Raw genomic sequence first — 27,827 nt, forward strand, 5'->3', positions numbered from 1 at the left:
TGCAGAAGGAATGATGGAATTAGAACATCACCACTTGACACCCTCCATGGTCATAGCTGTTTCAAGCAAGAATCAGCAATAAAAACTAGAGGGGGAAAGTTGGAACAAAATATTTGCTTAATTTCAAGGTATCTATTTACAAAATATTTCTCAATTATAAGAAACAGTGACTTCAGGGACTTCCCCGGCGGTCCAGTGTTTAAGACTCTGCGCTTCCACTGCAGGGGGCACGGGTTCGATCCCTGGTCAGGGAACTCAGAACCACAGGCCACACGGTGCAGCCAAAAAAAAAAAAAAAAAGGAAAGAAAAGAAATAGTGACTTCACAGTGGGGAAAAGCTGGCGGACACTACCTTAAGCAAGTGTTCAGAGTTGACATCATCAGGATGAGAAGAGTAGGTATGCTGTGTCTCCTGACGGGTCACACTGAGAACGCGATACTACCAAGATACTCGTGCCAAAACATGACCTGAATATAATCATGAAGAAACACTGGGCAAACCAGAATCGAGGGCCATTTTACAAATATCTGGCCCGTACTGTTCAAAAATGTCAAGGTCGGGCTTCCCTGGTGGCGCAGTGGTTGAGAGTCCGCCTGCCGATGCAGGGGACATGGGTTCGTGCCCTGGTCTGGGAGGATCCCACATGCTGTGGAGCGGCTGGGCCCGTGAGCCATGGCCGCTGAGCCTGCGGCTCCGCAACGGGAGAGGCCGCAACAGTGAGAGGCCCGCGTACCGCAGAAAAAAAAGAGAACATCCTTGTCCTTGAAAATACACACTGAAGTGTTTAGGAGTAAAGGGGCATAATGTCTCCAATGGTTTAGAAATATATTTGTATATATGTATGCATACATAGAGAGAGAAATAGAGAAATTGGGGTGAGGAGGGAGGGAGGAGTGGGGAGAGAGAGAGAGAGAGAATGATGAAGTATATATGGTAAAGTATAACACACGCGACATTCGGAGAGTCTGGGTGAAAGTGTAAAGGACTTTGTACTGTTTTTGCCATTTTTCTCTAGGTCTGAAATTACGTCAAAATGGAAATAAACAAAAAAAATGACCTCATGAAAATCCATTACTATTTTTGTTGTGGGAGGTTTAAGCTTCTCTGCATCTCTGCTGTGAAACTTAATATGAGAAAATTCTTCTAGAGTTAAAAGCTAGAAAAGCTTTGTGTCCCCCCAAAGACTTTTTCGTTTCTCTTGTTGCCTATTAAAAGTATACCTGTTTTCCTTTTCACTTTGAGCTGCAGAAAGCTCAGAGCTAAATTTCTGGCCAACTGTAGCCACGATATAAGACCCTATAGGAAATTCTCTGTGTTCTATTTATCCTCGTTGGTGCTATGCTTTTTATATTTGATGTCTTTTTGGTTGTCTGTGTGTTTATTCATCTGCCACGAATCCTCTGTGGACCGAAGCAGCAGGTACATGACAACTTCAATTTCAGCATCACTAGATTCTAGGCCCTGCTCTCCGTACAGCCCACCCTCTGTCTTATTTAATGGACACACAACCCCACCAGGTGGCTGCTAATACTTCTCTCCCCATTTTGCAGATGGGGAGACTGAAGCCCGGAGGTATTAAGGAGAACACAGGCTCACGAGTTTAGGAAGCGGGGGGACCGCGGGTTGAACCTAGGCAGTTGGTCCCCTCGGCTGCAGCCGTTAACAAAGTGGAACTGTATTGCTTCTTGAAAGGTGAGAATCAGAGGGAGGGAAGTCATTTCATTTACGCACAAAGGTCCTCTCCGCACAGAGTTTGTTCTCAGGCAAGAGTTAAACCGTCTGGGAAATAAATATAAAATTAGCATGTGGAAATACATCATAAGAGAGAGGGAACTTTAGCAAAATAAAGAGTATTTTCCCTGAAAGTTTTATATAAATAGTTCAAACCAATTACATTCACGGATGATGCACTCATGTATCATATTGGAGAAGAACTGGGTCAGGCTAGAAAAAATTTTTAGGGAGTCACAAATGCTGTAAAGATGTCAAAGTGGTAGAATGAGTGGTGACTTTTTTCCCCCTCATTGTCCTTTGGGGAAAAAAGACTGATACAAACTGCAAACTTAAAGCCAAGAGACTGAGTAGAGAGATGTGGTTTTGGGGTCAACCGTTGGAACCTACAATTGACAATCGAAACAGCCGGTGCATTTACTAGTTCATCAGCTCTGGATGTCTCCCCCAGCAGCCAGGCTGGCACATCTGGAGTCCCAGGGACCCACAGAAGAGGCTGCCTTCCCGGTGTAAAGATGGGTAATCCAAGGGCTGGGCAAGGCACCTATCTCTCTCTTCCTGGAGTGCAGTTACCCTGCCACCTGGCCATCGCCTAACAAGAGCGGGACCTTCCGGTCAATCTAGCTCATAAAACTCTGATTCTTCCTCTAAAATTTACTGTAAGTTATAATTATAAGCAAAAGCACTTCTATTCATTTCCAACATAAAAGCTTGTGCAGATATAAACTAAGCTATGCTCAGCACCAAAGAAATTAACACCAGGAACAGAGGCTGGCCACAGCTGTACATAGAGTAACCAGTCTGTGAATTTTCCAGTTGTATCACTGGAAGTCCTGTGTCCCAGAGTAGCTTTACTATTCTGTTGTTTATCTTTGCTGCAGGATCACTGCTGGTACGTACAGGCACCTTCGTGCAAATTAGGAAAAGAGGATCCCTCCTTCTGGCAGACCGACCAGAAAAGCGTCTTCCTTCTCCCGCGCTGGCGGAAGGCAGTCTCAAGCCTGGGCATGCAGCTTGGCGATTAGTGTGTGACACGGATTTTAACCCCACTTGAGGCCCTGTGAAAAGCACAAACACACAGGATGGCTCTGCTTTGCTGGGATCACAAACTCATGGCCCAGGCCCTAACCCATGGCAAGGTTTATTTGGCCTGTTTTAAATATATTTTACTTACTAATGGTCGAAATTCAGGAGACCCTATGTAAAAGTACAGACTTTTGCTTTTCTTTAAAGATCTAGTAACACCGCACCTTCCTTCTCCCATGGCAAAAACAGGCTGGAGTCAAGCCGTGCTGCTAACGTGTTGCTCTGCAGACCTCCGTGCTTCCCATCAGCCCATTGCAGAAGACTCAAAGGCCAAGTAGAAAGCGTCCTTCCTTAATGCTTTGTATTGTTTTCCCTAAACCCAACCAGCTTCATTCATATTGTGACTGCCTAGCCCCCGTAGGCTTTTTTTTTTTTTTTTTTTTTTACCCCCGTAGGCTTTTAAGCATCCCGTCCGTGTTACAATCTGTCTCTCTGATCACAAGGTGACACACAGCAGCAAGTTCGAACCTTACAGGCTCTTGGTTTTAGGCTAAAAAGCAAGAGCATCTCTGAGTCCTGCCGTACCTCGCTGCATGCTATTGGCTCTTAGTAGGGCCAGACCAAATCTTACAACAGCACGTGAATGTCTTGAATGTTGCATTTCTGTACTTCCATTTGTTTGCAATCTCACATTTTTCATATCTTTAAGGGATGGTGGCTTAAAGGAAGGATAATGGATTTACACTGTGTTTAGATTTCAGGCAGAGTAAAGTTTCTAGGAGGGCATTGTTCCTGAGCTATATTTAGGCGAAGGTGAAGGAACCTAGGAGCTGGATGATTATTTCAGACTGAGGGGCTGGGACAAGGAAGCACAATCTGTGCACAGGGTGGCGAAGGAGAACAAGCGCCCGGCACTCCTGAAGACTCTCCTGGCGATGCCTTTCTCCCTCCCTCTACGGAGACTGAAGCTATTTGCGATGCACGTCTTCTGTAAGCCTCAGTCAGAAATATTTGCCGAAATAAAGGCCATCTGTCCTGATGGCTGAAGGCCAAGTTCTAGGGATCTCCCGCGGAAGACGAAACAAGAAAATGAATTTATTCTAGAGAAGGAAGACCTGACTTTGACCCCCTATGGGCTTTAACACTCCCTGGCCTTCAGGGGATATCCAGAAGCCGGTGAGGTCAGGCTCCCCAGTATTCCAGCGCTCTCTGTAGAGCACAAGCCTTCCAGGAGCCACTGTGTATGCAAATGTGTCTCGTTTTGAATCAAAGAAGATGTTTGCTAGTCAGCATGGTGCAGTGGGCACCCAGTGAAATGGCCCAAGGGAAGGATCCGGTAGATAGCAACTGAGGACGCAGCAAGCAAGGGGTGACAGCGAAGTCCTGGAGACTGTGAGAGGCAACAGGATTTAGAACCCAAGTGGGGAGGTGGGCCTCGGCTAGAACAGAGGTCCTTAACTCAGTGAACATAGGTGAACCTGAGCATACTCGCAGCCCAGGGGGTAGTGTGATGGTGGGAAGATGAGTTACTTTAAGCAAGTGGTTTTCCCCCAAACTGAGGAGTGGCATTTAATCAGAGGCGTTAATGTGAGTTTTCATGGGGAATGTTGACACGGAACTTAGGATATGGGCAGGTATGAGGAGGGGGATGGGAAGTGGGAACTTTGGGGTTCCCCAGTAGCATGTGGGCGCTGTCTATGGAACAGAGGAGGGAGACAGGGAAGGGGGGACCCCGGGGGGAAGTACAGTTCTCTCTCTGCGGTTTTTTTTTTTTTTTTGGTGGTACACGGGCCTCTCACTGTTGTGGCCTCTCCCGTTGCGGAGCACAGGCTCCGGATGCGCAGGCTCAGTGGCCATGGCTCACGAGCCCAGCCGCTCCGCGGCATGCGGGATCCTCCCAGACCGGGACACGAACCCACGTCCCCCACATCAGCAGGTGGACTCCCAACCACTGCGCCACCAGGGAAGCCCTCTCTTTGTGGTTTTACTTGGGCTGCCTATGCTAGGGCTGAGCTAATGAATATTCGCCAGAATCTTTGACCTAAGTGCCCACAGACTGCTTTTTCCTGATCTAAATTGTAAATCCTTGCAGAAACCAAATTCTACTGAGTTAATCAACACGGTCAAGAAAGTATAGTCTTCTCGGGGGAGAGAAGATAAGACAAGAGCTGGGGCACATGCCTCAGCCCGATGGCCCAAGGAGGAGGGACCAGAGTCCATGTCACCATGTATGGACACAGATTCAAGCACTTCCTTTGCAGACAGGCCTGGGACAGCTCTCTGAGTGGAGATGCCTGACAGTCCTTTCCTACTAAAACACTGTCACTCAGCATTCCTTTCACTAATCAATAAAACCAGTGAGTATGGAAAAAGCACACTGGTGAAGGGTGAGATTTAGAAAGACGGAGAAAGAAATGTTAAACTGATTATCAGGTTGCTCCGGAATGACATTCTCCTTCTGCTTGCAGAATCACAGTGTGGGTGGCAGAACGGAGTATTTTTTTGTTTTTTAATCACTGACTCAACCCAGTAGTAAAGTAACGGTTCTGCCATAAAGCATGATGTGGTTAGAATGACTCAGAGCGACAGCTCAGGTGGGAAACCGTGGGACACTAGCTAATTCTGCAGCTTATGAAGGACACAGGAAGCTTAAATAAAATGCATGATTCTGCTATAAATTTGAAGGAAACTAAAAATTCAAAGCAAGGATCCATTTGCTGACAATGAAAGTGCTGGAATGTTTCTTGCGATCTCTTAAACTGAACTCTCAGGACTCTGTTAGACGGACTGGTATCAGAATAAAGCACCCCAGACACGCTCTGGTCAGCTGGTTTGTTAGAATTCACTCCTGCAGACTTTCTGCCATCTTTGGTCCCAACTAAGCAGTGTTCTGGTTAAACACAGGATTATCTGATCGAATTCCATGGAAATCCTCACAGGCGTTTAAGGCAAGCAGCAATTTAGGATTTAGAAAAGTGGTTTTCGATTTCTAGAAAACAGAACTCACAGTACACCTTCCACCACAGCCCAGAATATAAACACACAGTTTCTAAAACAAGCTGGAAATGTTTCACAGAACTTTATCTACTCTTACATGTATATTGTATTCTGATCTATTCTATTCTACTCTATTCTGTTCATTTAAAAAAACTTGCTTTTGGAAGCCCGCAATTGAATTTATACCCACTCATGCGTTGGGTTGTGAACCAGTTAGGAAAACACAGGTTTGGAAAATGTATTTGTCAAACTAAACCAAACCAAACGCACAGATATTGAGATCAGAGTAGTGGTTAACAGAGGGGCAGGGGCCAGGCTGGGGAGGGCAAAATGGGTAAAGGGGGTCTACTGTATGGTGATGGATGGAAACCACATTTTTGGTGGTGAGCAGGCTGTAGGGTATACAGAAGTAGAACTTTAATGTTGGACGCATGAAACATAAACCAATGTCACCTCGATAAAAAATAAATTTAAAAAATGCATTTTTCTCTACTTCATTTATCTATATAGGGCAATGACAGATAGCCAAGATTATAAACTAGAAAACATTTGATATTGATCTTCAAGGACATCTGATTTGAAGAACCAAGTTGACAAAGTATTTGTTTTTAAAATAATAACTACCACTTGTTGCTTACTCTGTACCCATTACGATTTTAGGCTCTTCACAAATGTTTCCTCTCATCTTCATAACAACTTTTCAGTTCAAGGTACTATTTATTACTCCTGTCAAGGGAAGAACCCCAGTCTCATAGAGGACGGCAAGAAGTAACGAGCCCCCAAAGGAGTGACAAAGCAAGCCAGCCGATCGACTGGCCATAACGCCATAGTTTTGGGAAGTAAACAAGACTCCGTGGACCAGAGTGAGGTAGTTTGTTATTCTCAGCACAGCAAGTGACAGCAACTCAGCGTGATGGAACCAGTGTCCCTGACCCTACATCCCACGGGATGGGCCCGACAGCAGCTGTGGGTTGTGCTGTAGCTGAGGTCCAGGGCCAAGGGCCCAGCACCCTTTACAGCAAGAGTGGACAAGCCAGTCCCATGACCAGCAGGGCGAGCAGGGTGCACTGCAGTCATGCTGTGGTTGCCCGTGTGACTCAGCTACACAAAGGGCTCGGGATGGAGGATGGGAAGGCCTTGTAGGTTGGCATCTCAGCAAAGACACGTGGGGCCCTCGGGCCTCATGGTGGTCTGCTTCTCCCAGGAAGTCCCCATCTTACAGTTGAAGTACTTGAGGCTGAGAGACATCATTTACTTAAATTCACACGAATAATGCAGAAGGGCATACCTTTAATACATCTGCTTGATTCTGATGCAAATGCCCTTTTCACTCTACCCTTGAGTTTACCTTAAATTTATAGGATAATTTAAGGAGAATTAATATCTCTAAGAATTGATTCTTTGCAGTTGCTAAGGTCAAAGCTTAAGAGTCACTCCACCACATTGGATTTGATCCCAAATCCAATCTGGTGCCTTTCATTCAGGATATACCTAAAGATACTGTTACTGATTATGGATGAGTAATAGTAAAGGACATTATCCATGCACACGGATCATTTCACACATAGACAAGCATAGAAGTGGGAACAATTCCTAGAAGTGGAATTTCTGGAATTTCTGGTATTTGTGATTTTGACAGGCATTGCTGAATTGTCTTTCATAAAGGTTGTATAATTTACACTCAAAAAACTTTGTAGGAGAAAGCCTGTTTCCTCACACCTTCCAAAATGGTATTACCAAACTTTTCAGGCTTTGCCAACCTCATAGGAGAAAAATGGAATCTCACTGCAGATTTCATTTCTCTTATTATGAGTGAACATCTTCTTCTTTAAGTCATTTACATTTCCTTTTCTAAAACTGTCACATTCTTTGCTCATTTTTCTATTGATAATTTCTTCTCTTGATCATTTCTAAGAGTTTTTTGTATGTATATATATTGAAAGTAATTTTTCTTCCAAAAAGTAAGTTTTTTTCAAAAAGAAAAATAAAGTTTGTTGTCTTATTTATGGAAATTATTTCTATGCAGAGCTTTTTCATTTTTACATCATCCAACTTAGCATTTTCTTATGCCTTCAGGGTTTTGTGTCCAACATAAGGAAGGTCGTCTCATTCTGAAATTATATACTTAAGAATCATTTTTTTTTCTTGACCTATGGAATTACTATGATGTAAATAGTGAGACAGGAATGCCTTTCCTTTCCTCCCCCCAGGTGGCTATCCAGTTGTTCTAATACCAGTTATTGAAGAAACTGTATTTTCTACAGAGATATCATAAATTACTGTATATTTTTAGGTCCATTTCTGCATTCTATTTTATTTCATTGAACACAGAAGGTGCCAGTACCTTATCACTTTAATTCCTGTTGCTTGAAGTATGTTTTACTAATGGGTAGAACTAATCTTGCTTTATTACTCTTTTCAATATTTTTTTCTGGCTGTTTTAGTGTGCTTGGTTTTCCTTAAGAACTTCAGAATAAGCTTTTTTTTTTTTCTTTTAAAAATCAAGTTGCAAAAAAATAAAAAATCAAGTTGCGAGTTCACTGAGATTACCTTACATTTTTAGGATAATTTAGGGAGAATTAAAGTCTCGGACAAAACCGACTTTTTGCAATTGCTCAGGTCAAAAGCTTAGGAGTCATTATTATATGACTTCTGGCTGGCGCCACAGGGCTTGTGGGATCTTAGCTCCCCGACCGGGCCCTCAGCAGTGAAAGCGCAGACTCCTAACCACTGGACCACCAGGGAATTCCCTAGGAATCATTGTTGATACACATCTATTTATTTCTCCCACATCCTTCATATGATCTGTCAGCAAATCCCGTGAGCAGTTCTCTCAACACACATCCAGAAGCTGATCACTGCTCACCCACCTCCACCTCCCATCCTAGTTCAAGCCATCATTATTTTCACCCGCATTTCTGCGACAGCTTCCCCACTGGTCTCTCCCTGCCGTCCCTTCCGCTTCAGTCCATCCCCAACACAGAAGCCACAATAAACCGTTGAAACAAAAGTCAGATCGCCTCACTCCTCTGCTCAAAGCCCTCTATAGGATGGAATATTATTCAATCATGAGAAAGAGGAAATCTCACCATTTGTGACAACATGGATGGAACTTGAGGGCCTTGTGCTAAGTGAAATAAGCCAGACAGAGGAAGACAAACACTGTATGATGTGTATGTGGAATCCGAAAAAAGCTCCACACGTAGAAACAATGTGGATGGTGGCTGCCAGGGGCTGGAGGGTTGGGAGATGCTGGTCAAAGGGTACAAACTTCCAGCTATAAGATGAATAAGTTCTGGGGATCTAATGTCCAGCATGGTGACTATAGTTAACAATACTGTATTTATACTTAGCAAGGCAAATAGATATCCTAACTGTTCTCACCACACGCAAAAATAATTATATGAAGAGATGGAGGTGTTAAATAATCGTAGTGTGATAAGCGTATCAAATCATCACATTGTACTTACACAACGTTATATGTCAATTACAGCTCAATAAAGCTGGGGGAAAAAAACCCCTCTAGAGGCTGTCCACCTTACTCAGAGTAAAAAAAAAGATGTGGAGAAAAAGATACTAAGGGAAAAACTTAACAGATGGCATTTGTCAGCATGCAGTGGGAGTGAAGTTTTTCTCTTAGCAGATGGATGGCCATTCTTGTAACCACTCCATGATTTCTCCGTTATCATGAGAATTTGAAATAAATAGCATCCACCAATTAAAGTTTTATCTCTGAGCAGCCCCTGGAAGGTGAGGAACATTTAGTGTAGTCCGCATTTATCGAATGAAACGGCCAACTGACAAATCCTAGATTTAGCAATCTTCAGAGAAATAGGACAGAAAAAGGAGGAAAAGTTTTCACTTTTAATTTTTCACATTTGTGTTAAAAAAAATCACACTATTGGGTAGAACTTGAAAAAGGTGTGATTTTAAGAATTCAAAACAGTGAAAAGAATGTAGGAATTAATAAAGTGTTTGCATCCACTGAAACCTCAGAGGGATTCAGATTTTCCAAGGACACAAGGGTCCAAGTCTTAGTATGTTCCTTCGCAAATGAGGTGGGCGGTGATCCAGAGCACCTACTGCCCTCCGTAGAAACACATGCAGTGTCACCCTGCGGTAGCCGCAGAATGAAACTCTGGAGCGTGTAAGGGCAAAGGATTCTTCAGTCTACACACAGTGAGGCTGCTGAAGCTTGTCCTCTGTAATTCCATACATGAAAACCTTTCTTATCTCCTTCTGCGTTCTAAACACTGTCATAGATTAAAACTTTCAAGGCTAATTTCTAACCACTTAATTATGAAGCAAAATGATTTCATCTGCATCCTCCCCCAACCCTGGGGACAGTTTCCTCCTTTTATAATTTGCATTGTCTTTTATGAATGAAATAAGAAAGAACTGATCATAGAGACGGTTTGTTGTTTAAAGCACCAAGAAGAGTGTCCCAACAGGCCAAATCTAAAAAGACCTCTTATAGCACCAGAAGGCTGCAGAGAAACGAGCAAGGTCACTTCGAACTTCCCAGCTGCCAGCAGTAACAAATAGGGGAAAATGGGCAGGGGTGGGAGTGTTTCCTGTCTATCTTACCACCACCATCGGCAGGTTATAATTTATTTTGGAAACTGGATGGATACAGGAAACCCAGGAAGAAAATGCTCACACCTCTAGAAACGGTGGGAAAATTGAACTAATTTTCTTATTTTGGGTTCTTTTCAGTATGAAATTAAAGCTATTAAAATTATTTATTTATTTACTCAGGTATTAGCTCTTAGGTGTTCTCTTCAGTTCTTCATATAAGCAAAAACTGTAAATCTGTAATAATGAAAATTCTTACAGGACAAAGTCATTAAAAAAGTCCTACTCCAAATCCAACATTTTGCTCCTTTCCCATTATACTATGCAATGTGGCTTTAACTGGTCTTCGGTAATAATGCAAAATTAATGACAAATGTTATTAGCACTCTGAAAGGCATATTTTGTCTTTTTAAAAATTAACGGTTTTCAAATAAACTTTGTTCCATCTTTTGTATACTTTCATCAGCGGCTTTCAAACTTTTTTTCACCATTACTCACTTTAAGAAATAAATTTTACATAATACTTACACATACACACCCCCAAATACCCTTATAACATGTAGTATATACTGGTATTTTCTGTTTAATCCTATTCTAGTCCATTCCATTAGAAAAACTGCTGGTAAAGACACTCAATTAATTTCGTCACTAATGGATCACAAACTGCAGTTTGAAAAACACTTCAGACCATACATCACTTCCTGATTTGGTCAAATAATCAAAAACACTGAAATTCAGAATCATAGATTACCAGGTAATTCCTACCAGGTAACACCTCCTGTTCTGTTTTCACTCCATGGGGCTTCTTTGGAGGTCTGGATTGAAGGTGGGCTCAACATTTCAGAGTGTTGTCCAGAGGTTCTACCCACCTGGTACCATCCTGGCTTGAGGGTTTTTTTGAGATTGCCCACATGGGGGAGGAATTTGGGCTGAAACCCAAGTATGAGATAACTTGTTATGGGTGCAGGAGAGTACACGTATGTATACTGATATTTTCTGCTATACCCAGAACCAAAGTTCAAGACCAGAACTCTTCCTCAGGGCCCCCATGGGGGACAGGTCTCAGCCTCACGCATGCGGCGCATGTGTGCATGTGTTATGTCTCCCTACCCTGGGGTGATCCTGGACTTCACCTCCTGTCTCTGGGCCCCCTGAGGCTGTGAAAGCTGAAGCTGTCCTTAACTTCCAACTTCCATTTAATTTTGTAGACTCTGGGTATATCTTACCCTCATCAGTTCATTTAAAAAACCTTTTTTAGTCCAACATTTGGAACAGTTTCTAGCTGGATGGTACATCTTGTACCATAAGTCTGTGCAGTTACAGAACCAACAATTCTCTCTCCAAGTGATGTGAAATAAAACATGTAGAAACGTCACTGAGTGTAATTCAGATTTTATTGCTTATTATGTCATTCCATACAACTTTAGGTAAACAGACGTTGAGAAAATATACTGGGAGTATTAAACAGATGATGGCAATATTGATGAGAATGTTCAAGTGTTTTACATAAGGTAGTAAGAGGCACCGCTGCCACCATCACCCCCCCCCCGCCCCGAAATTTGTACATTTCGTATAAAAAGAGTAAAAATAGTTCATTGGCATTTAACTAGCATTATTCTTTGTAATCTATGAACCACAATATGCCTGAATAATTTCAGAATCTTCAGAGCAAAACAAAGCATTTTCTTCCACTAGCAGACATGGCAGTTTCAGTTTCTTTAAAAAACAAGCAAACAAGTCAGCACAACAAAACTATACACACAACCCCAAACAAGAAAGCTGGCATATTCCAGTGGCCCTGAATTTCGACGTTTCTATCGTATTAATTCAAGAAATAAAATGTGACTCAGCATTTAAAAATGAGACAAGCTTCTTCACCATAGTTATACTTACTTTATAACTGAAACGATTTAACTGAAGCCAATGTTAACCCAGCAAAAACCATGGATATAACTCAAAGAAATTTCTTTAAAAGTTAACTATTCTTTAAAAACTCAGACCCGAGCTGCACAGGTGTAATTGAGGAACCGACAACTGACTCTTCCAGAAACCACAGCAGTAGTTCTAAGTGCTTTTCAAGCTGGGGAGTATATACAGAGTCACTGTAAATCGCACATACACATCAGTAACTTCCTGCTAAAACAGCATTTGAAAGACTTCTATGTCTATTTTTACAAAGATGAGTGGGCTCAGACGTACATTTGGATACTTGAAAAGAAACAATGCTTGAAATGTGGTTTTATGTGAAACCACTTAGAAGAACTCAGTTATCAAACAACTAAAAATACACAACAACAGATAAATAGGAATTTATGAAAACCACTGTCTCTAACAATATAAAAATTAAATATTAAGGCATCTTTTACTCCCATTTTGGTATATGCAGCAAAGGGAACGGTTTTAAATAGGAACCAGCACTTCTAGTCAAATGCTTTCTAATGTATTTGGCAGATTTGGTTTTTTTTTCTTTCTCCTATTCCACATACCATTGAAAGCTCTCATGATCAAACATAACCCAAACCAGGAGGAAAGCATAAACAGATATTCATTTATTAAAAAGCAGTTCACCCTTGAAAAATAAAAAGGAACTACAAAGAATATTATGTATAAAGTTCAAATACTAGTATTTAAATTTCTCTGAAGCAATTTATGCTTCAGTAATTAAGAGAAAGAAGGGATGAAGACGTAAAGACGAGAAGCCTATTAATATGGATCACGCTGTGAACTCACTGTTCACTCAGTCTTCTGCTCCATTGGGATGAGAATTTGAAAAGCGCTTCATACTCCTTAAAAAAAATCACATCCACCAGAATAAGATCACATAAATTAACACTGATGATTTATAATTCTCCATACTTGTCCATTTATAAAGGCCAATTGGCTTCACAAAGTATACTAAACAGTAGCATTTTCACCTTTTATTAAGGCAAGTTTGTGAAAGTAATTTAATACAACCAGATCTCTTCATGAACTTTCAGCTTAAAACATTTTTTTACATAAGAAACATACAAAAAAAAATTGTTTTATAGAAAGCCACCTCAATACCAGAAAAGAGTAATGAAAGATTTTGAACCCAGTTTACTTTTTAAAGGATGCTGTTCCTCCCTCGTCTCAAATTCCAAGTGCTATTCATCATCTTTAGAGCCAGTTTTGCTTAACTATAAAAAAAGATGAAAGAAATATTCAACAAACTTAAGCTTTCATATTATTTGAGTTCACTATTTCCACATCATATCAAGTCAACGTTTACAGTTAATAGAACAACAGGCAACAAGGTTCAAGTAACTTGCACCATCTACAGCTTCCACCATATGGAAATACTTTTCAACTTTAGCCTCAGCTACTTTAAACAGGATTCTTTGAAAACATAACCTCGACAAAACAAGAGGGGTAAAAAAATCCCTTGAAGCTTTCCAAGAATAATTGGAACCAAGAGTACACAAAAGGTACCATTTATAAAATGAATGATATTCTTCTATTTTTGTTTTTTTACAAACAATAAATTCTAAAATTTTAACAATGTATAAAACACTTAAGACTTATCATCTTAACTACATAATTCTTACAGTTTTGAAAATGTGACATAAGTCTCAAACTGTGCGCCTCAAACATTTTGGCTCCGGGACCTCTTCCCACTCTTAAAAATTGAGGATCCTAAAGAGATTTTTTGTTTTTTAAAATGTACATTATACCTACCTGCATTTGAAAAATGAGAAATTTAATTCATATAAAAATAACAGGGGCTTCCCTGGTGGTGCAGTGGTTAAGAACCCGCCTGCCAATGCAGGGGACATGGGTTCAAGCCCTGGTCCTGGAAGATCCCACATGCCGCAGAGCAACTAAGCCCATGCACCACAACTACTGAGCCCATGTGCCACAACTACTGAAACAAGCATGCCTAGAGCCCATGCTCTTCAACAAGAGAAGCCACCGCAATGAGAAGCCCACGCACCACAAGAAAGAGTAGCCCCCACTCGCCACAACTAGAGAAAGCCCATGTGCAGCAACGAAGACCCAACGCAGCCAAAAAAAAAAGTAAATAAATAAAATAAATTTAAAAATAAATAAATAAAAATAACAATAATGATAACCCAGTCACATTTTAAAAATGAAAAACTGGGCTTCCCCGGTGGTGTAGTGGTTGGGAGTCCGCCTGCCGATGCAGAGGGCACGGGTTCGTGCCCCGGTCCGGGAGGATCCCACATGCCGCGGAGCGGCTGGGCCCGTGAGTCGTGGTCGCTGGGCCTGCGCGTCCGGAGCCTGTGCTCTGCGACGGGAGAGGCCACAGCGGTGAGAGGCTCGCGTACCGCAAAAAAAAAAAAAAAAAAAAATGAAAAACTGCATTTTCTAAAACAAAAAACCAAAACTTAAAGTGACGAGTAGTGTTGTTTTACATTTTTGCAAATCTCTTTATTATCGAGCTCAACAGAAGATAGCTGGGTGCTCACAAATCTGCTTCTATAGTAAGGCAGATATAATGGAAAATGGCCAACAAAAACACAGTCCAAGTACTAGGAACAAACGGAGTGAACACAGAAATGAACGTACTTAGATCCTAAACCCACTTACTATCTTAGAAAATTCTGGAAAACGCAAGAATGTAAAAGCACACATTCCATTAGTGCTCTAATAGAGAACGTAGTGATGGCATCATCACACTTCATGCAGCCTCTCGTAAATGCCACTGTACATGTGCGAGAGGAAGTGTAAAAAAGGCAAAAACACCTTACTATTTTGATGCCAATAGTCTGAACCTGACAGTCCCTCCAAGAGGGCCTCCAAAGACCACATGTGGAAACCACTAGCTCAGAGTAATGGATTCTGAGTCCAAACCGTGTCTAGGTGGTAAGCTCCTTAAAAATCTCTCCCATCTCCCAAGATTACTGGATTATTTGAATTTTACTTTATTTTTTGGCTTAAAATTCTAATTTATATTAAGAAAGTCTCTCTTAAAAACAAACTGGGGGCTTCCCTGGCAGTGCAGTGGTTAAGACTTTGCCTTACAATGCAGGGGGTGTGGGCTCAATCCCTGGTTGGGGAACTAAAATCCCACAGGCCTCACGGCCAAAAAACCAAAAAACAAAAGCAATGTTGTAACAAATTCAGTAAGATTTTAAAAAATAGTCCACATCAAAAAAAAAAAAAAAAACTGAAAACGACACTTCTGGCTCTTGGGAAAGAGGCGCATGATCACTTAAGATGATGCATATTCTTCTCCTTTTCATGCTTGGCTGCGATGGGCCTCACCAGAAAGATGGATCCTTACTCTGATTTGGGAGACAGCTCCTTCTGGAGCAGGCGGCATTTTAAGGGGAGAGCAGACTTAGCTGGTGAGATAAATACAGGTGCATCTGGGACAATGGTAAGTATCTATGAAGGATCAGTGGCGGGGGCCCAAGTCAATGAGAGAACGCCAGAGAAGCTTCACCCACACCGATCGCTTGTATAGGGTCAGCCTCTTCCCAGGAAGGCAAGAAGTAGTAAAGGCCGACCTCAAAATTTTGCGGGTTGGGTTCCAGACGACCGCAATAAAGCAAACATCACAAGACACACGAATTTTTTGGTTTCCCAGTGCATATAAATGTTTACACTATACTGTGGCTTATTAACTGTGCAATAGCATGATGTCTAAAAAAAGATGCACATACCTTAATCAAAAAATACTGTATTGCTAAAAAATGCAAACCATCGTCTGACAATGCAGGATTGCCACAAACCTTCAATTTGTACAAAACAGTATCTACGAAGCAAGATAAAGTGAACTGAAATAAAACAAGGTCTGCGTGTACTGTGTTTCTTTATTCCAGTTGTGGCTCATGGCTCCCTACTCTCAGGTAATATTTTTGTACTAGATTTTAGAAGCACAAAAATTACTTCAAATAGGTTCTACAGAAAAGGCATCCTATGGCCCAAACAGCTGGCTTCAAAATAAACTTTAAGAATACACTGCTTTGGGGCTTCCCTGGTGGTGCAGTGGTTGAGAGTCCGCCTGCCGATGCAGGGGACGTGGGTTCGTGCCCTGGTCTGGGAAGATCCCACATGCCGTGGAGCGACTGGGCCCGTAAGCCATGGCCGCTGAGCCTGCGCGTCCGGAGCCTGTGCTTCACAGCGGGAGAGGCCACAACAGTGAGAGGCCCGTGACCACAAAAAAAAAAAAAAAAGTTCCAAGTGGAAAGTAAACAATTTTCAACAACAAAACCAGAAAATCTTTCTTGACGATGGTGGGAAATTTCATTTAGGGTCTGCCGTAAAAAAAATACTTAACTTCTACTAAGAAATCAAAGCACTCCTTTTCATGACTTGTTTCAAATTCCATATTATCTATAATTTAGAGTCATATTTTAGCACATCTATTCTTAAGATGTACTTACATAAACAGGCACACTTTACTGTAGTTATAACTCATTTCTACAGATTTTCCATTATTAAAAAAAGAAAACCTAAAACTGAGGGTGTAGGGAAGAGAAAAATGTGAAAGATATTTCAAAGATACTTACATGCTGAACGTGAAAAAGGAAACAGACATCCCAGTAAAATCCAAAGGTTGAAGGGGAGAAAATGGAAGATATAAATTTCATTACTTGACGGCAATAACTGTAACAATTTTTTGAAGACTGAAATATAAATATTACATACCTTCACCACATCAACCCAGTTCCAACCTCGAGGAAGCTCTCCTTTGTGATCTAAAGGATGAAAACAGTAACTTTATATGTAAGACCAATCAGTAATATTTAAATTTAAATAAGAGTTTATATACTACTCTACACAACAAATGTTATTAAAAATTTAAATAATAAAAGGTCCTTGCTTACTGAAGTGAGAAGTTGGGTCAGTTTGCTCTTTTGTGAGTTAGTGTTCATACCAGGAAGCAGGCTCAAGACAAGAGGCCTTCTGAACACGTCTGCCTGCAAACCTAAGAGGAGGCCGGGCCAACTTATTTATTAACTGCTGTGCTCTGATAAAATATCCATTATTTAACCTGACATTCTTTAATCAGGGCTTTAATCTGTTGGGAGCGCTTAAAAGCAAGCTCAACCCTTTTATAAGAATTTATAGTTTATGAAGTAATTTCACTCTTTTATTCAAATTTGAAAAATAGTTTAATAAATGTAGTCTAAAAATTTTCAATCTAAACTGTCCTGATTTCCTCTTTGCTTCATGTATCTATATATGTCTCATTTTATGAAACCTTCAAAATCTGCATTCAAATAAAGGACACTAATTGTATAGTAAGAGAAACAGAAACTAACCCTGTGATTCTTACAGGAGAAAAGCTGTATCACTGGAGCTCAATTTTAGATGCTAATGGCTCTTTTCTCCTTCATGCCAATAAGAATCTTACCTCACTGGTTATAAGGGGGAACGGGGACAGATCACCAATTCTGGTAACCAAAACTCACCCACAGTGCCATGACTGTCCCATTAAATTTTTATTTAGAATGCAAGTTTCAAGTCACAAGCTCCTGCACCACACTGATAGGAAGATACGGACTTTAGGTGGGCATCACCAAGGAGAGGGAGGTAGGGAGATAGTAATGGAAGGGAACAAGTGTAGGTCATTATGTATGAAAGCAACAGTAACAAACTAACTGACATATATGCTAAAACATTCTGGAAAGAGATGAACCAAAATTCTAAAAAACAGATTATAATGGCTAACAATTTACTGCTTCAGTTGTTTATACTTTAATGCTGCTTTGACAGTAGGTATAATGGAGTCCCAGATTTTCTATTTCATAAACCAATACGATCTCAAAAAATGTATTTTGAGGGCCAACACAGTTGCTTTCTTTTTATTTTGCCACAAATGACATTAAACAAAACATAAACAACCAAAAACTACCATAACTTTATAAAAGAAAGGGTGTTATTTTAAACCTCTTCATCAAAGTAAAGGGGTCACTTCTTTTAATAAAGGGCAGCTTGTAACCATACAGCAATAACACACACATACAGACGTAAGTATAGGTACACACTTGTGTACGTGGATAGAAATATCTATACGCACACATGATAATGTCCTCATTTTCCTTAACTGGGAAAAAAGTTTACAAATTGATGTCAATTTGCAAAGTTTTAGGTTAAATAAAGAAAAAGGACCAAATATATATTCTTAAATCTTGTTGTATAAGTAAGTCAACTACAGACGAAAACATTAAATTATTTATTGTGTTAAGATTTGATGGTATACCAGACTTCATTTCAGATAAAAGCTATATTTCAAAAAAATTTCAAAAATACACTTATCTGTCATAAAGGTAAACAAACAGGAAAATTCCAAACATGTCAGAGAGGGTACCAGTAGGACACACATCTGTACACTATTCTAATGGTCTACAATCTTCAGACTCATTTATAGTTACTTTGCCACTTGACCTTCTTCTCAAATGTTTATCTCTTGTGGTAAAGTAGTAGTAAATATTTTCAATGTACGTCTGTGACCTAAAACAGTCTCTGATCCCAATGTTCCAAGAATGAAGAGTATAGAGAACTAATCTTCTAAATCTAAATATACTTATTAAGCATTCATATCATACCAAAAAGCAACCCAGTTACGTGTGTTATCAAAGAAAAAAAATAACACAAACCTGTTTTATCTGCCAGCTTCCGTTTCTGGGCTTTTGAGAGTTGTTCTTTTTTGTCTTTTTTCTTACTTGATGGGGCTGTGTTAGGAGTTTCAACTGAGATGATATTGCTTATGGACGCCTAGAAAAAAAGAACAAATTCTTAGACTCAAGCCTTAAAACTTACTGAATTACACTAAATATGGCTATATCCTGAAATGAGTTGACAATTTTTAGGTTTGTGAAGTAAAAGAATCCTTTATTATTGTATTCGTTTATTAGATCAGGAACCTTAGCACATTATTGGTTTCACTCTCCTAAAAGTTCGCATTGAAGGCCATAATATTAGTTATACTGTTATAACCAGGTCCCTGAGAAACAAGATCTGATCCCAGGATTATGCTGAAGCTCTGAAGTGCCAAGGTAATGTTACAGTTCAGTTAATGCGCTAGTATGTGAAAGTTAAATATGTCTTTAGAAAAATCACATATGCCTACTTAGAACCTCCTGGTTCCCAGAGGAAATGAAGGAAATTTTTAAAATATCTGGGGTCATGTAGTCAGATAGACAAAACCTAAAATGCTCACTACGTGCCAAGCACTGCCGTAAATGCTGTACAGCATCACTCATTTGATCCTTAGAACAATCTCACGAGGTAGATACTATTATAATCCCCATTTTACAAATGAAAAAACAGAGCACAGAGAGACTAAGAAACTGCCCGAAATCACACAGCAAAGGAGTGCATGCTCAGGGCCATGCGGTCTGGCCCCCGGTCCAGGAGCTCTCGCAGTCCAGGAGCTCTCGCCCTCCACTGCGTCTCCAGCTGCCTGTCAGTGTCCACTTGTGGTCATGGGGAACATGGAAGCCAGAACTGCTCGTGGCCTTTGGTTTACAAGACAAAACTCAACTGATACTGACCACTGAAAGTCTTGGAGTGCGTGACTTGGTGCAGAGGGGTCTAACACATACCTGCTTAAGGTCATAAAAGATGATTATTTCCTAAAATAATTCTACAAATAAAATAATTTTTTCCTATTTAATGAAGTCTCCTTAAGCTGCAACACTTTCCAATTGAACTGTGGCAGGACTACTTCCAACTAAATAAGCCTCGTGGAGAAAGTACGTAATTTCATATGTATTTCAGCACTAGGTAAGAAATCTTCTATCTGAGCTTTATGAAGATGTTAAATACACTTGAAAAAGTATTTGGTTGTACACAGCTCAGTTCTGGCACACCCACGAAGTGTTCTAGGCTTATGTGAAGGGCAAAATCTAGAGAATATCATTTCATTTTTAAAGATAAGCAGACACTGAGAAATCTAAAATTCACTGTTCTTATTTAACTCAGATGTGACTATCATTTTAAATCTAACACAAAGTCTCCCTCCAATTTTTAAACAATAATAACTAGCAAAAATGAATTACTAGCAGAGTGAAACCAAAACAAACAAAGTATGGTGAAACTGAATGCCCTGCTCACAGCCGAATGGACAGGATGGTGATTCTCCATGAGCTGCTCTTTGCTGTCCTTGGCATATTCAAACAATGTGTAGGTCATGGCCGTCCCGAGATTGACTTCCACTGCTTCCTGTAACTTGGCTAATATGCTCTGCTTTACAGCTGATGATCTGCAATGCACAAGATATACATCGCTAAGAGAAAAGTAAGAGAGACAGTTACCCTGCCCCCGCCCCCCAACAGAAAACACCTCATGAAAACGGAACACTACTCACATGGTGTTGTTAAAAAAGGCGTTCATAGATATGATTGGAGGTGTCTGGGGATAGGTTTCTGTCCAGGAAATCTCTATTAGGAAGGCTTTGGGATCACCGTTTTCACCTATCTGAAGAAAAGGGAAATCTTAGGCTTGTAAAAAGTGCTACAAAGGCAGAATATTAAATGATGATCTTTAAAATGCTGACTTCTTTCCAATGCTCGTGATCAGATCAGTCATGTCATATCTTGAAAAGTTCGGGGTATGGGCTAAGACCCAGCAGAGGGTGAGGGCTCAGCCTTTGATTAATCTGTCTTTTAACTCACTCCTAGGCTGTTTTAAACAGCTTTAGCTGATGTCCATGGCCTGTCTCTCTCATCAGCCCTCCAATCTTTTCGAACCCCAAGATTATGTCTGACACATGTATTTTTTTGTTTCATCAAAGCTTTCTGAGGACAAAGATAAGACATCAACTATGGGAACAAGAAGAGAATGGACAAAAATGAAAATCCACAAACTTGAAACACCTCATCTTTGTCTTAAGTTTTCCAATTGCTAAATCATAAGACGCTTTAAGAACAGGTAAACCGATATGCATTAGCACGATCCCAAGAAAGTAGAAAATGAAATGTAACATTTATAGAAAAAAGGAAAGGGTAGAGAGATAAGGAAAAGGAGTGCCTTAGGCTGGACAGAAACTCCTGAAAAAGTTTTAAAAAATTTTAGGGACTTCCCCGGTGGTGCAGTGGTTAAGAATCCACCTGCCAATGCAGGGGACACGGGTTCCAGCCCTGGTCCAGGAAGATCCCACATTCCGCGGAGCAACTAAGACCATGTGCCACAACTACTGAGCCTGCGCTCTAGAGCCCGTGAGCCACAACTACTGGAGCCCACACACCTAGAGCCCATGCTCCGCAACGAGAAGCCACCGCAGTGAGAAGCCCACGCACTGCAACGAAGAGTAGCCCCCGCTCGCCGCAACTAGAGAAAGTCAGCGTGCAGCAACAAAGACCCAATGCAGCCAAAAATAAATAAGTAAATTTACTTAAAATTTTTTTTTTAATTGCGGTATAATTGACATACATTATATTATTCAGGTATACAACATGATTCAATATTTGTATATATTGCAAAATGATCACCACAATGAATCTAGTTAACATCCATCACCACACATGGTTACAATTTTCTTTTTCTTGTGATGAGAACTTTTAAGATCTACTCTCTTAGCAACTTTCAAAGTACACAATAGGGTACTATCAACTGCAGTCGCCATGTTGTACATTACATCCCCACAACTTATTTACTTTATAGTTGGAAGTTTGTATGTTTTGATCACCTATTTGACCTGAATTTAAGATGTCTTTTCTATTTCTTTTGCTCTCCCCAGCTTTTTATTTTGAAAGAACAATGAACATTCACTGACACGTATCTTATTCACCACATACCTATTATTCCACCTGCCTTCTCTTTCTTCCACTATAGGACCAACTCCCTTTCCCCAATGTATGTGATTGTTTTCCTTTGGCATTTGTTGAACCATTTGAAAGTAAACTGCAGACATCATGAAATGTCCTTAAACTAAAGTATCCTAAGAATAAGAACCTTCTCCTTTATAACCACAAAACCATTAACACACCCAAGAAATTCAACACTGATACAAAAATATTATCTAATTCATAACTTATATTAAAAGTCACCAATTGTATCTAAAGTGTCCTTTAACAAAGCACTCCCTCAACCCCCAAATCCATAATCCGTTGAGGATCGTGGATTACATCTGGTTGTCAGATCTCTTTATTCTGTTTTAATTTAGAACAGTCCCCAGTATCCACCCCACCTCCTAAATGTCTTTCATGACAAAAAGAACCTAGGCCAGTTTTCTTGTATAAGTCCCCAGATCAGGACTGACTGTTTCCTCTGTTCAGATTCAGACTAAACGGCTTTGGTAAATGGCTTTGATAAAGATACTGGGGAGGCAATGTGGTGCACTCCCCCAGCACCAAATAATGAGGCACGTAAGACCTTCCAGAATCATTAGTGGTGATACCAAGTTTGATCACTTGGTTAGGGTGATATTCTCCAGACCTCTTCAATGGAAAGGTATCTTTTTCATCTTGTAATTACGAAGAAATCTGTGGGTGGTACTACAAAACCATGTGCATAGCTTGTTTCTCAACAACTTTTCACCCAAAGGTTTCAGTATCCATTAAGGATCCTTGCCTGAAACAATCATCACACTGGTTGCTGCAGAACGATGATTTTCGAATAAAACTATGGAATGATTCATGAATCGGCATCTCATTCTTGCACAGGGCAATGCTAATCTCTTCTGTAGTATTTTTAGTATATGTGCTGCTTTGTGGGTTTTTAAATACTTAATATTAAACTTCAGTCAAAATACTTAAAAAATTTTCACCCTAAATTGTTACTTGACTCACTTTTATTTTCTGACCACTAATGTTTTTATTCACATCTCCTAACCCTCAATCATACCCCACATCAATATAAGGTGAGGCTTAGAAATTATGTCAAATGAACTCCGGGATCTGTTGCTATACTTACACAAGTTGATTACCTGCATAATGGACGTCATCGGTTTATGCTTGTGTTTTAAGTAGAGATAATTAAAAAGTAAGAAAAGTGGTGGGTGGGATGAATTGGGAGATTGGGATTGACATATATGCACTAACATGTATAAAATAGATAACTAATAAGAAGCTGCTGTATAGCACAGGGAACTCTACTTTGCTGTACAGTAGGAAAAAAAAAGTAATAAAAGTTACTTGCTTTATGCAGTCACTAAACCCTTACTCAAAGTATAAGTAGAAACAAACTGTCACACGCCTCACACTGTGCATCACCCAAGAGACAAGAGCACTACTGTCTTCAAGGGAGACAGACCTTCAGACAACTGACTAAACTGCAGCACTAGGAAAAGTTCCAAAGCGACAGAACATAGCATGAGGAAATGGGGACTAGTCGATCCTACTTTGAAGTCAGGGGACAGAGAGGAGACATGGCCCACGTACGCCACAGAGGAGGCTTGGGGTAAGCATTAACGGAAGGGTAGGATGCATGATGGAGGAGAGGCGAGGGCAGGAGCAAACAACGTGTCCCAAGACAGAGTAGTAACGACAGTGCAGGGAAACATTTAACAAGGTATCACGTCTAACAGATGCCAGTGCCAGGAAAGTCTGGAGACACAGTCCAAAGCAAACAGAAGGCACTGGGTGTCAAGCTGAGGAGTTTAGTCCTCATTCTATAGGAATGGAGAAACCTTTTTTTTTTTTGGGTTCGCGGGCCTCTCACTGTTGCGGCCTCTCCCGTTGCGGAGCACAGGCTCCGGACGCGCAGGCTCAGCGGCCATGGCTCACGGGCCCAGCCGCTCCGCGGCATGTGGGATCCTCCCGGACCGGGGCATGAACCCGCATCCCCTGCATCGGCAGGCGGACTCTCAACCACTGCGCCACCAGGGAAGCCCATCAAACAATTTATTTTAAATGGTGACAATGTTAACAACCATAAATCTTGCATAAGTCTTTTATAAAAAAAGTTCTCCATACCACCCACTACTACTTAAAATCATTCAGATAAACGGTTTATGTTATTTATTTATAAAATAAAATACTGGTACTGTTCCACGTTGAAAAAGAGTTATAAGCAACCTTTATTTTAAAGAAAAATTGACATTTCACATACTCATAAAATATTCATGCACATTGGTAATACAGAATTAAGAAAATATCAACTTTTCTTGACTAAATTATAGGCTAGTAAAAAGAATGCTAGACTTGGACTAGAGACCTGGATTTTAACCCTAACATTTATCAATATCAGCTGTGGGAGCTTGGGAAGTAAGGACTGAGAAGCTATCTTTAAGATTAGAAGGTAAAACCACATAATTTCTAATGTTTCTTCTGTTTCTAACATTCTAAAATTCTCTTACAATAAAAACGTTTATCTTAGTTTTTAAAAGTTTCTGAATTAAGTTTTCAAAAGTTGAAAATAACTCATGTCATAGTGATGAGTTTTCATTTAAATGCTTCAGCAAATCCAAAGACATAATAAATATAAACCACTAAATTAAAAAAAAACAAAAAAAACCCCCCAGCATTTTAAAAAGCAACTTTCGTCTTTTCCCACAAAGTAGTAAGTGCTTCTATTCATGCCAGGTCTTACCCTATATTGAAATGAAACCGGACTTAATTCCCGGAAACTTTCATCTCCTTCATAAATAGAACGCAATGCCTCCAGTTCCATCTGAAAGAAATGAATCACAGGAGCATTGTTTAGTCATATAAACGGATTAGAAATAGAGGATCTTTTGTTTCTGGTTCAAGTCCACTCAACAGCGTAAAACTTGGCTGACTTACATGGCGTTCTGACCCAGGTGCTATACTAACACATCACAACCCTAATCCTTTCTTTAACACTATGCGCCAGGCACCGCTAAGCATTTTGCAGTGGATTATCTCACTTAATTCTCACATCAATCCTATGAAGATCTTACTGTTTTCTCCTTCCTACTAGGGAGGAAAATAAGATTCAGTTTAAAGCAACTCCAGAGCCTGTGCTTTCTCACTCTGCTAAAGGCTAGCCTGGGGTAGAAAGAACATTAAACTTGCGGACGAGATGAAACACAGTCATTCCCCATGATTTACACATACTATTTATATTTGTAATCCCTACCACAGAAGGACACAAAACTTGAAAAAACACTTACGGACAATAAAAAGAACTTTTAAAAAATGGTAGTTAGAAAGAGGTTGACAAGTATCTATCCAAGATGGGAAAAAGGACTGCAAGAGAAAATGTAACTAGCAATCCTTGGCTGGAAATACTTCTTAGAATGCTGTGGGCTTACAAATGAGAAGACCCAATCACTGTCGTGTTTACTGACAAAGACCTCAGAAGAGGTAAAGAAAAGAAAGACTGCACTTCCGCAGATATTTTAGTTTTCAAAAAGATGCATGTTGAGAATTCTACAAACTACAGGATGGTGAGTTTGACCTACGTGGACAACATTTTAAGACAGATCACTAAAGAAAGAGTTTGTGAGGACCCAGCAGAGTTAAGGAGTAGCCCCTACGACTTGGCAAGAATATGAAAAACAAGGTATATGTTCACAACCCTTCTTAGGGAGAGTGACTGGATTGGTACATTAGGGAAAGAGACAAAACAGTCTCCCTGGATTTCAGCAAGGCCCCATGGGTTTCTCTTGCTACCTTCACAGGAAAAAAAAATATAAGAATTCAAACTGGATCGAGGAATAACTGAGATGGGATTAGAAAAACAACATTACTCAAAATGTAGTGCTACTCCTTCTGTCCTTAATCCTTCCCTATATTTCAATTAAATGGCTTGGACAGGAACAAAAGTTGGAGGCAGGCTTATCAAATTTGTGGATGACAATTTGATGGGATAGTGAATCATGCTGGAGCAGCAGAAGAATTTTAAAACCCCTTTAAAACAATCTAACAAGATGAAACTTTACAGGATAAGAAGAACTTGTCCTTAGGTACCTAAACATACAGAGCAGAAGATGAAAGACAAACTGCTCTGCATAAAGCACTTTAAGGATTTTTGTTGACAGTAAATCTAACTGTAGAAAACTGCAATGCCCCAATTTTAAAAAAAAGAACATAAATAAACTTATAATGTGTCCACAGATACACAATTCCAGAAGAGTGAAGGAACTAAAAAGAATGAACAAATGGAGAAGAGCTAAAAGGAACCAGTTGGCATGAGAGGAGGAGGTCTGAAAAACTGGGCAGGAAAATGGTCTTCAAACATCTGAAAAACTGTCCTGTGGAAGAAGATGCTATTTTACTGTTAAATGGAGATGGCTGGTTCTCACCTCAGGAATTTCAATTCAGTAAATCTGAGCTAGAGTGCAGGTAATTGTTTTTCTAACAACCACCCAAACGGTTCTAGGCGGTGGTCCATGGGCCAAACTTTGAGAAAACTTTGAGAAACCTTACACTATACGCTTCATGCTACACAGTAATAACTGTTCACGCCTTAGCTTAGAAACTCAACTGGCAAGAATATTTTAGAAGGATTCAGACATCACAGCTTATTGAACTTTGGGTCTTCTTTAAAGGTAACTTCCAATACCGCGATTCCATGACATGTGTCATGTAAAAGTACTAACTTTAAAGCAGTATACTCTAAATGAAAAGTGAACACCTACTTACAACTCTAATATCATATGATTCAATGTCAAAGTGGCATTTCACGAGAAAATATCTGAGTGTAAACCATACAATTCCGGTAGTACATGGATGGTCAAAACAGACTTTGTATCCACTGGACAACTATCAGATGGATATATTAAATGATTCCTTCCACCACGCAATACAGCCAGAAGACACTAGTGTCATTATTTCCCTGCACCAGAAATTTAACTAACTCAATTAACTTTCTCTACCAGCCAACAGATTTTAAAATATAAAGGTGATTAGATTCCCAAAGAGCCTAACTCAGAACACAGGCGCTGAACAACACACGGGATTTAAGGCGAGCCAAGTGCACCGGGTCGCGGGCCAAGGACACTCGCCCTCGTTATCAGGAGACCTGGGGGGAACCCCAGGGTTTGCAAAACTCAAAACTGCAGTGCGGGGGAGGAAGGGCAGAGGTGGTCCCCTACCCAGGTAGGCGCGCTGGGCCTCTCCGCGCAGGACACCCGCAAACATAGGGCACCTCAGCGAGGCTGCCGCCGTAGAGGCGAGGGCACGTGCGGGGCCTGAGAGGGGCACCCCGCCTGCGCGGGAAAGGAGCGTCCACCCGGACTCACCTCCTGGTCCTCGTTGGCACTCATCGCGCCGGTCACGGGGCGCCTCCCGGGCGGACGGCGTTCGCGACAACGAAAATAATGCGAGGGCAGTGGCCCCAAGGCCGGGGCGTCCCTCTTCTGCGCCTTGGGCTGCTGAGGCACACCCTTAGCACCGCAGACGAGAGTCTCGCAGGTTCCCGATCCCCGGGCAGCGCGAAGCCGTCGGCGGAGGATTGCAAGCGAGGAGCCAGCGGCCTCCGCAACAGGCGAGCCAGCGAGTCGCAGGAGAGAGAGAAAGGCGTTAACAGCAGAGACCCCGCCCCCTCCCTCTCGCTTCTCCTATTGGCTCCTTCTCTCCCCGCCCCCAGCTCCTGCTCCTCTAGGAAGCGGAGCGTCTTCCTTACGTTTCGTGGAGCAGCGTAGAGTTCCGGGACG

At 40.9% G+C, this 27,827-nt stretch overlaps 1 protein-coding gene across 3 annotated transcripts; it reads right to left on the reverse strand.

The window, feature by feature from the left end:
* Nucleotides 1-11,715: 11,715 nt before the first annotated feature.
* Nucleotides 11,716-27,699, reverse strand: RWDD4 (RWD domain containing 4). Of its 3 annotated transcripts, none has more exons than XM_060291623.1 (7): nt 27,414-27,699; nt 24,797-24,877; nt 20,634-20,743; nt 20,381-20,528; nt 18,922-19,039; nt 16,967-17,016; nt 11,716-13,116 (listed from the first exon to the last, which is right to left on the reverse strand). In XM_060291623.1, the coding sequence occupies exons 1-7, from the start codon at nt 27,435-27,437 to the stop codon at nt 13,057-13,059; spliced, it is 591 nt and encodes a 196-aa protein (XP_060147606.1). In that variant the 5' UTR covers nt 27,438-27,699; the 3' UTR covers nt 11,716-13,056. The 3 variants fall into 3 exon arrangements, with proteins under 3 accessions (XP_060147606.1, XP_069900731.1, XP_069900730.1); XM_070044630.1 differs by having other exon boundaries at nt 20,381-20,552; XM_070044629.1 differs by lacking the exon at nt 11,716-13,116 and adding an exon at nt 17,146-17,246 and having other exon boundaries at nt 16,969-17,016; nt 20,381-20,552.
* Between the last annotated feature and the right edge of the window lie 128 nt (nt 27,700-27,827).

The sequence above is a fragment of the Globicephala melas genome, chromosome 21 (genome assembly GCF_963455315.2).
Source record: "Globicephala melas chromosome 21, mGloMel1.2, whole genome shotgun sequence".
NCBI lineage: Eukaryota > Metazoa > Chordata > Mammalia > Artiodactyla > Delphinidae > Globicephala > Globicephala melas.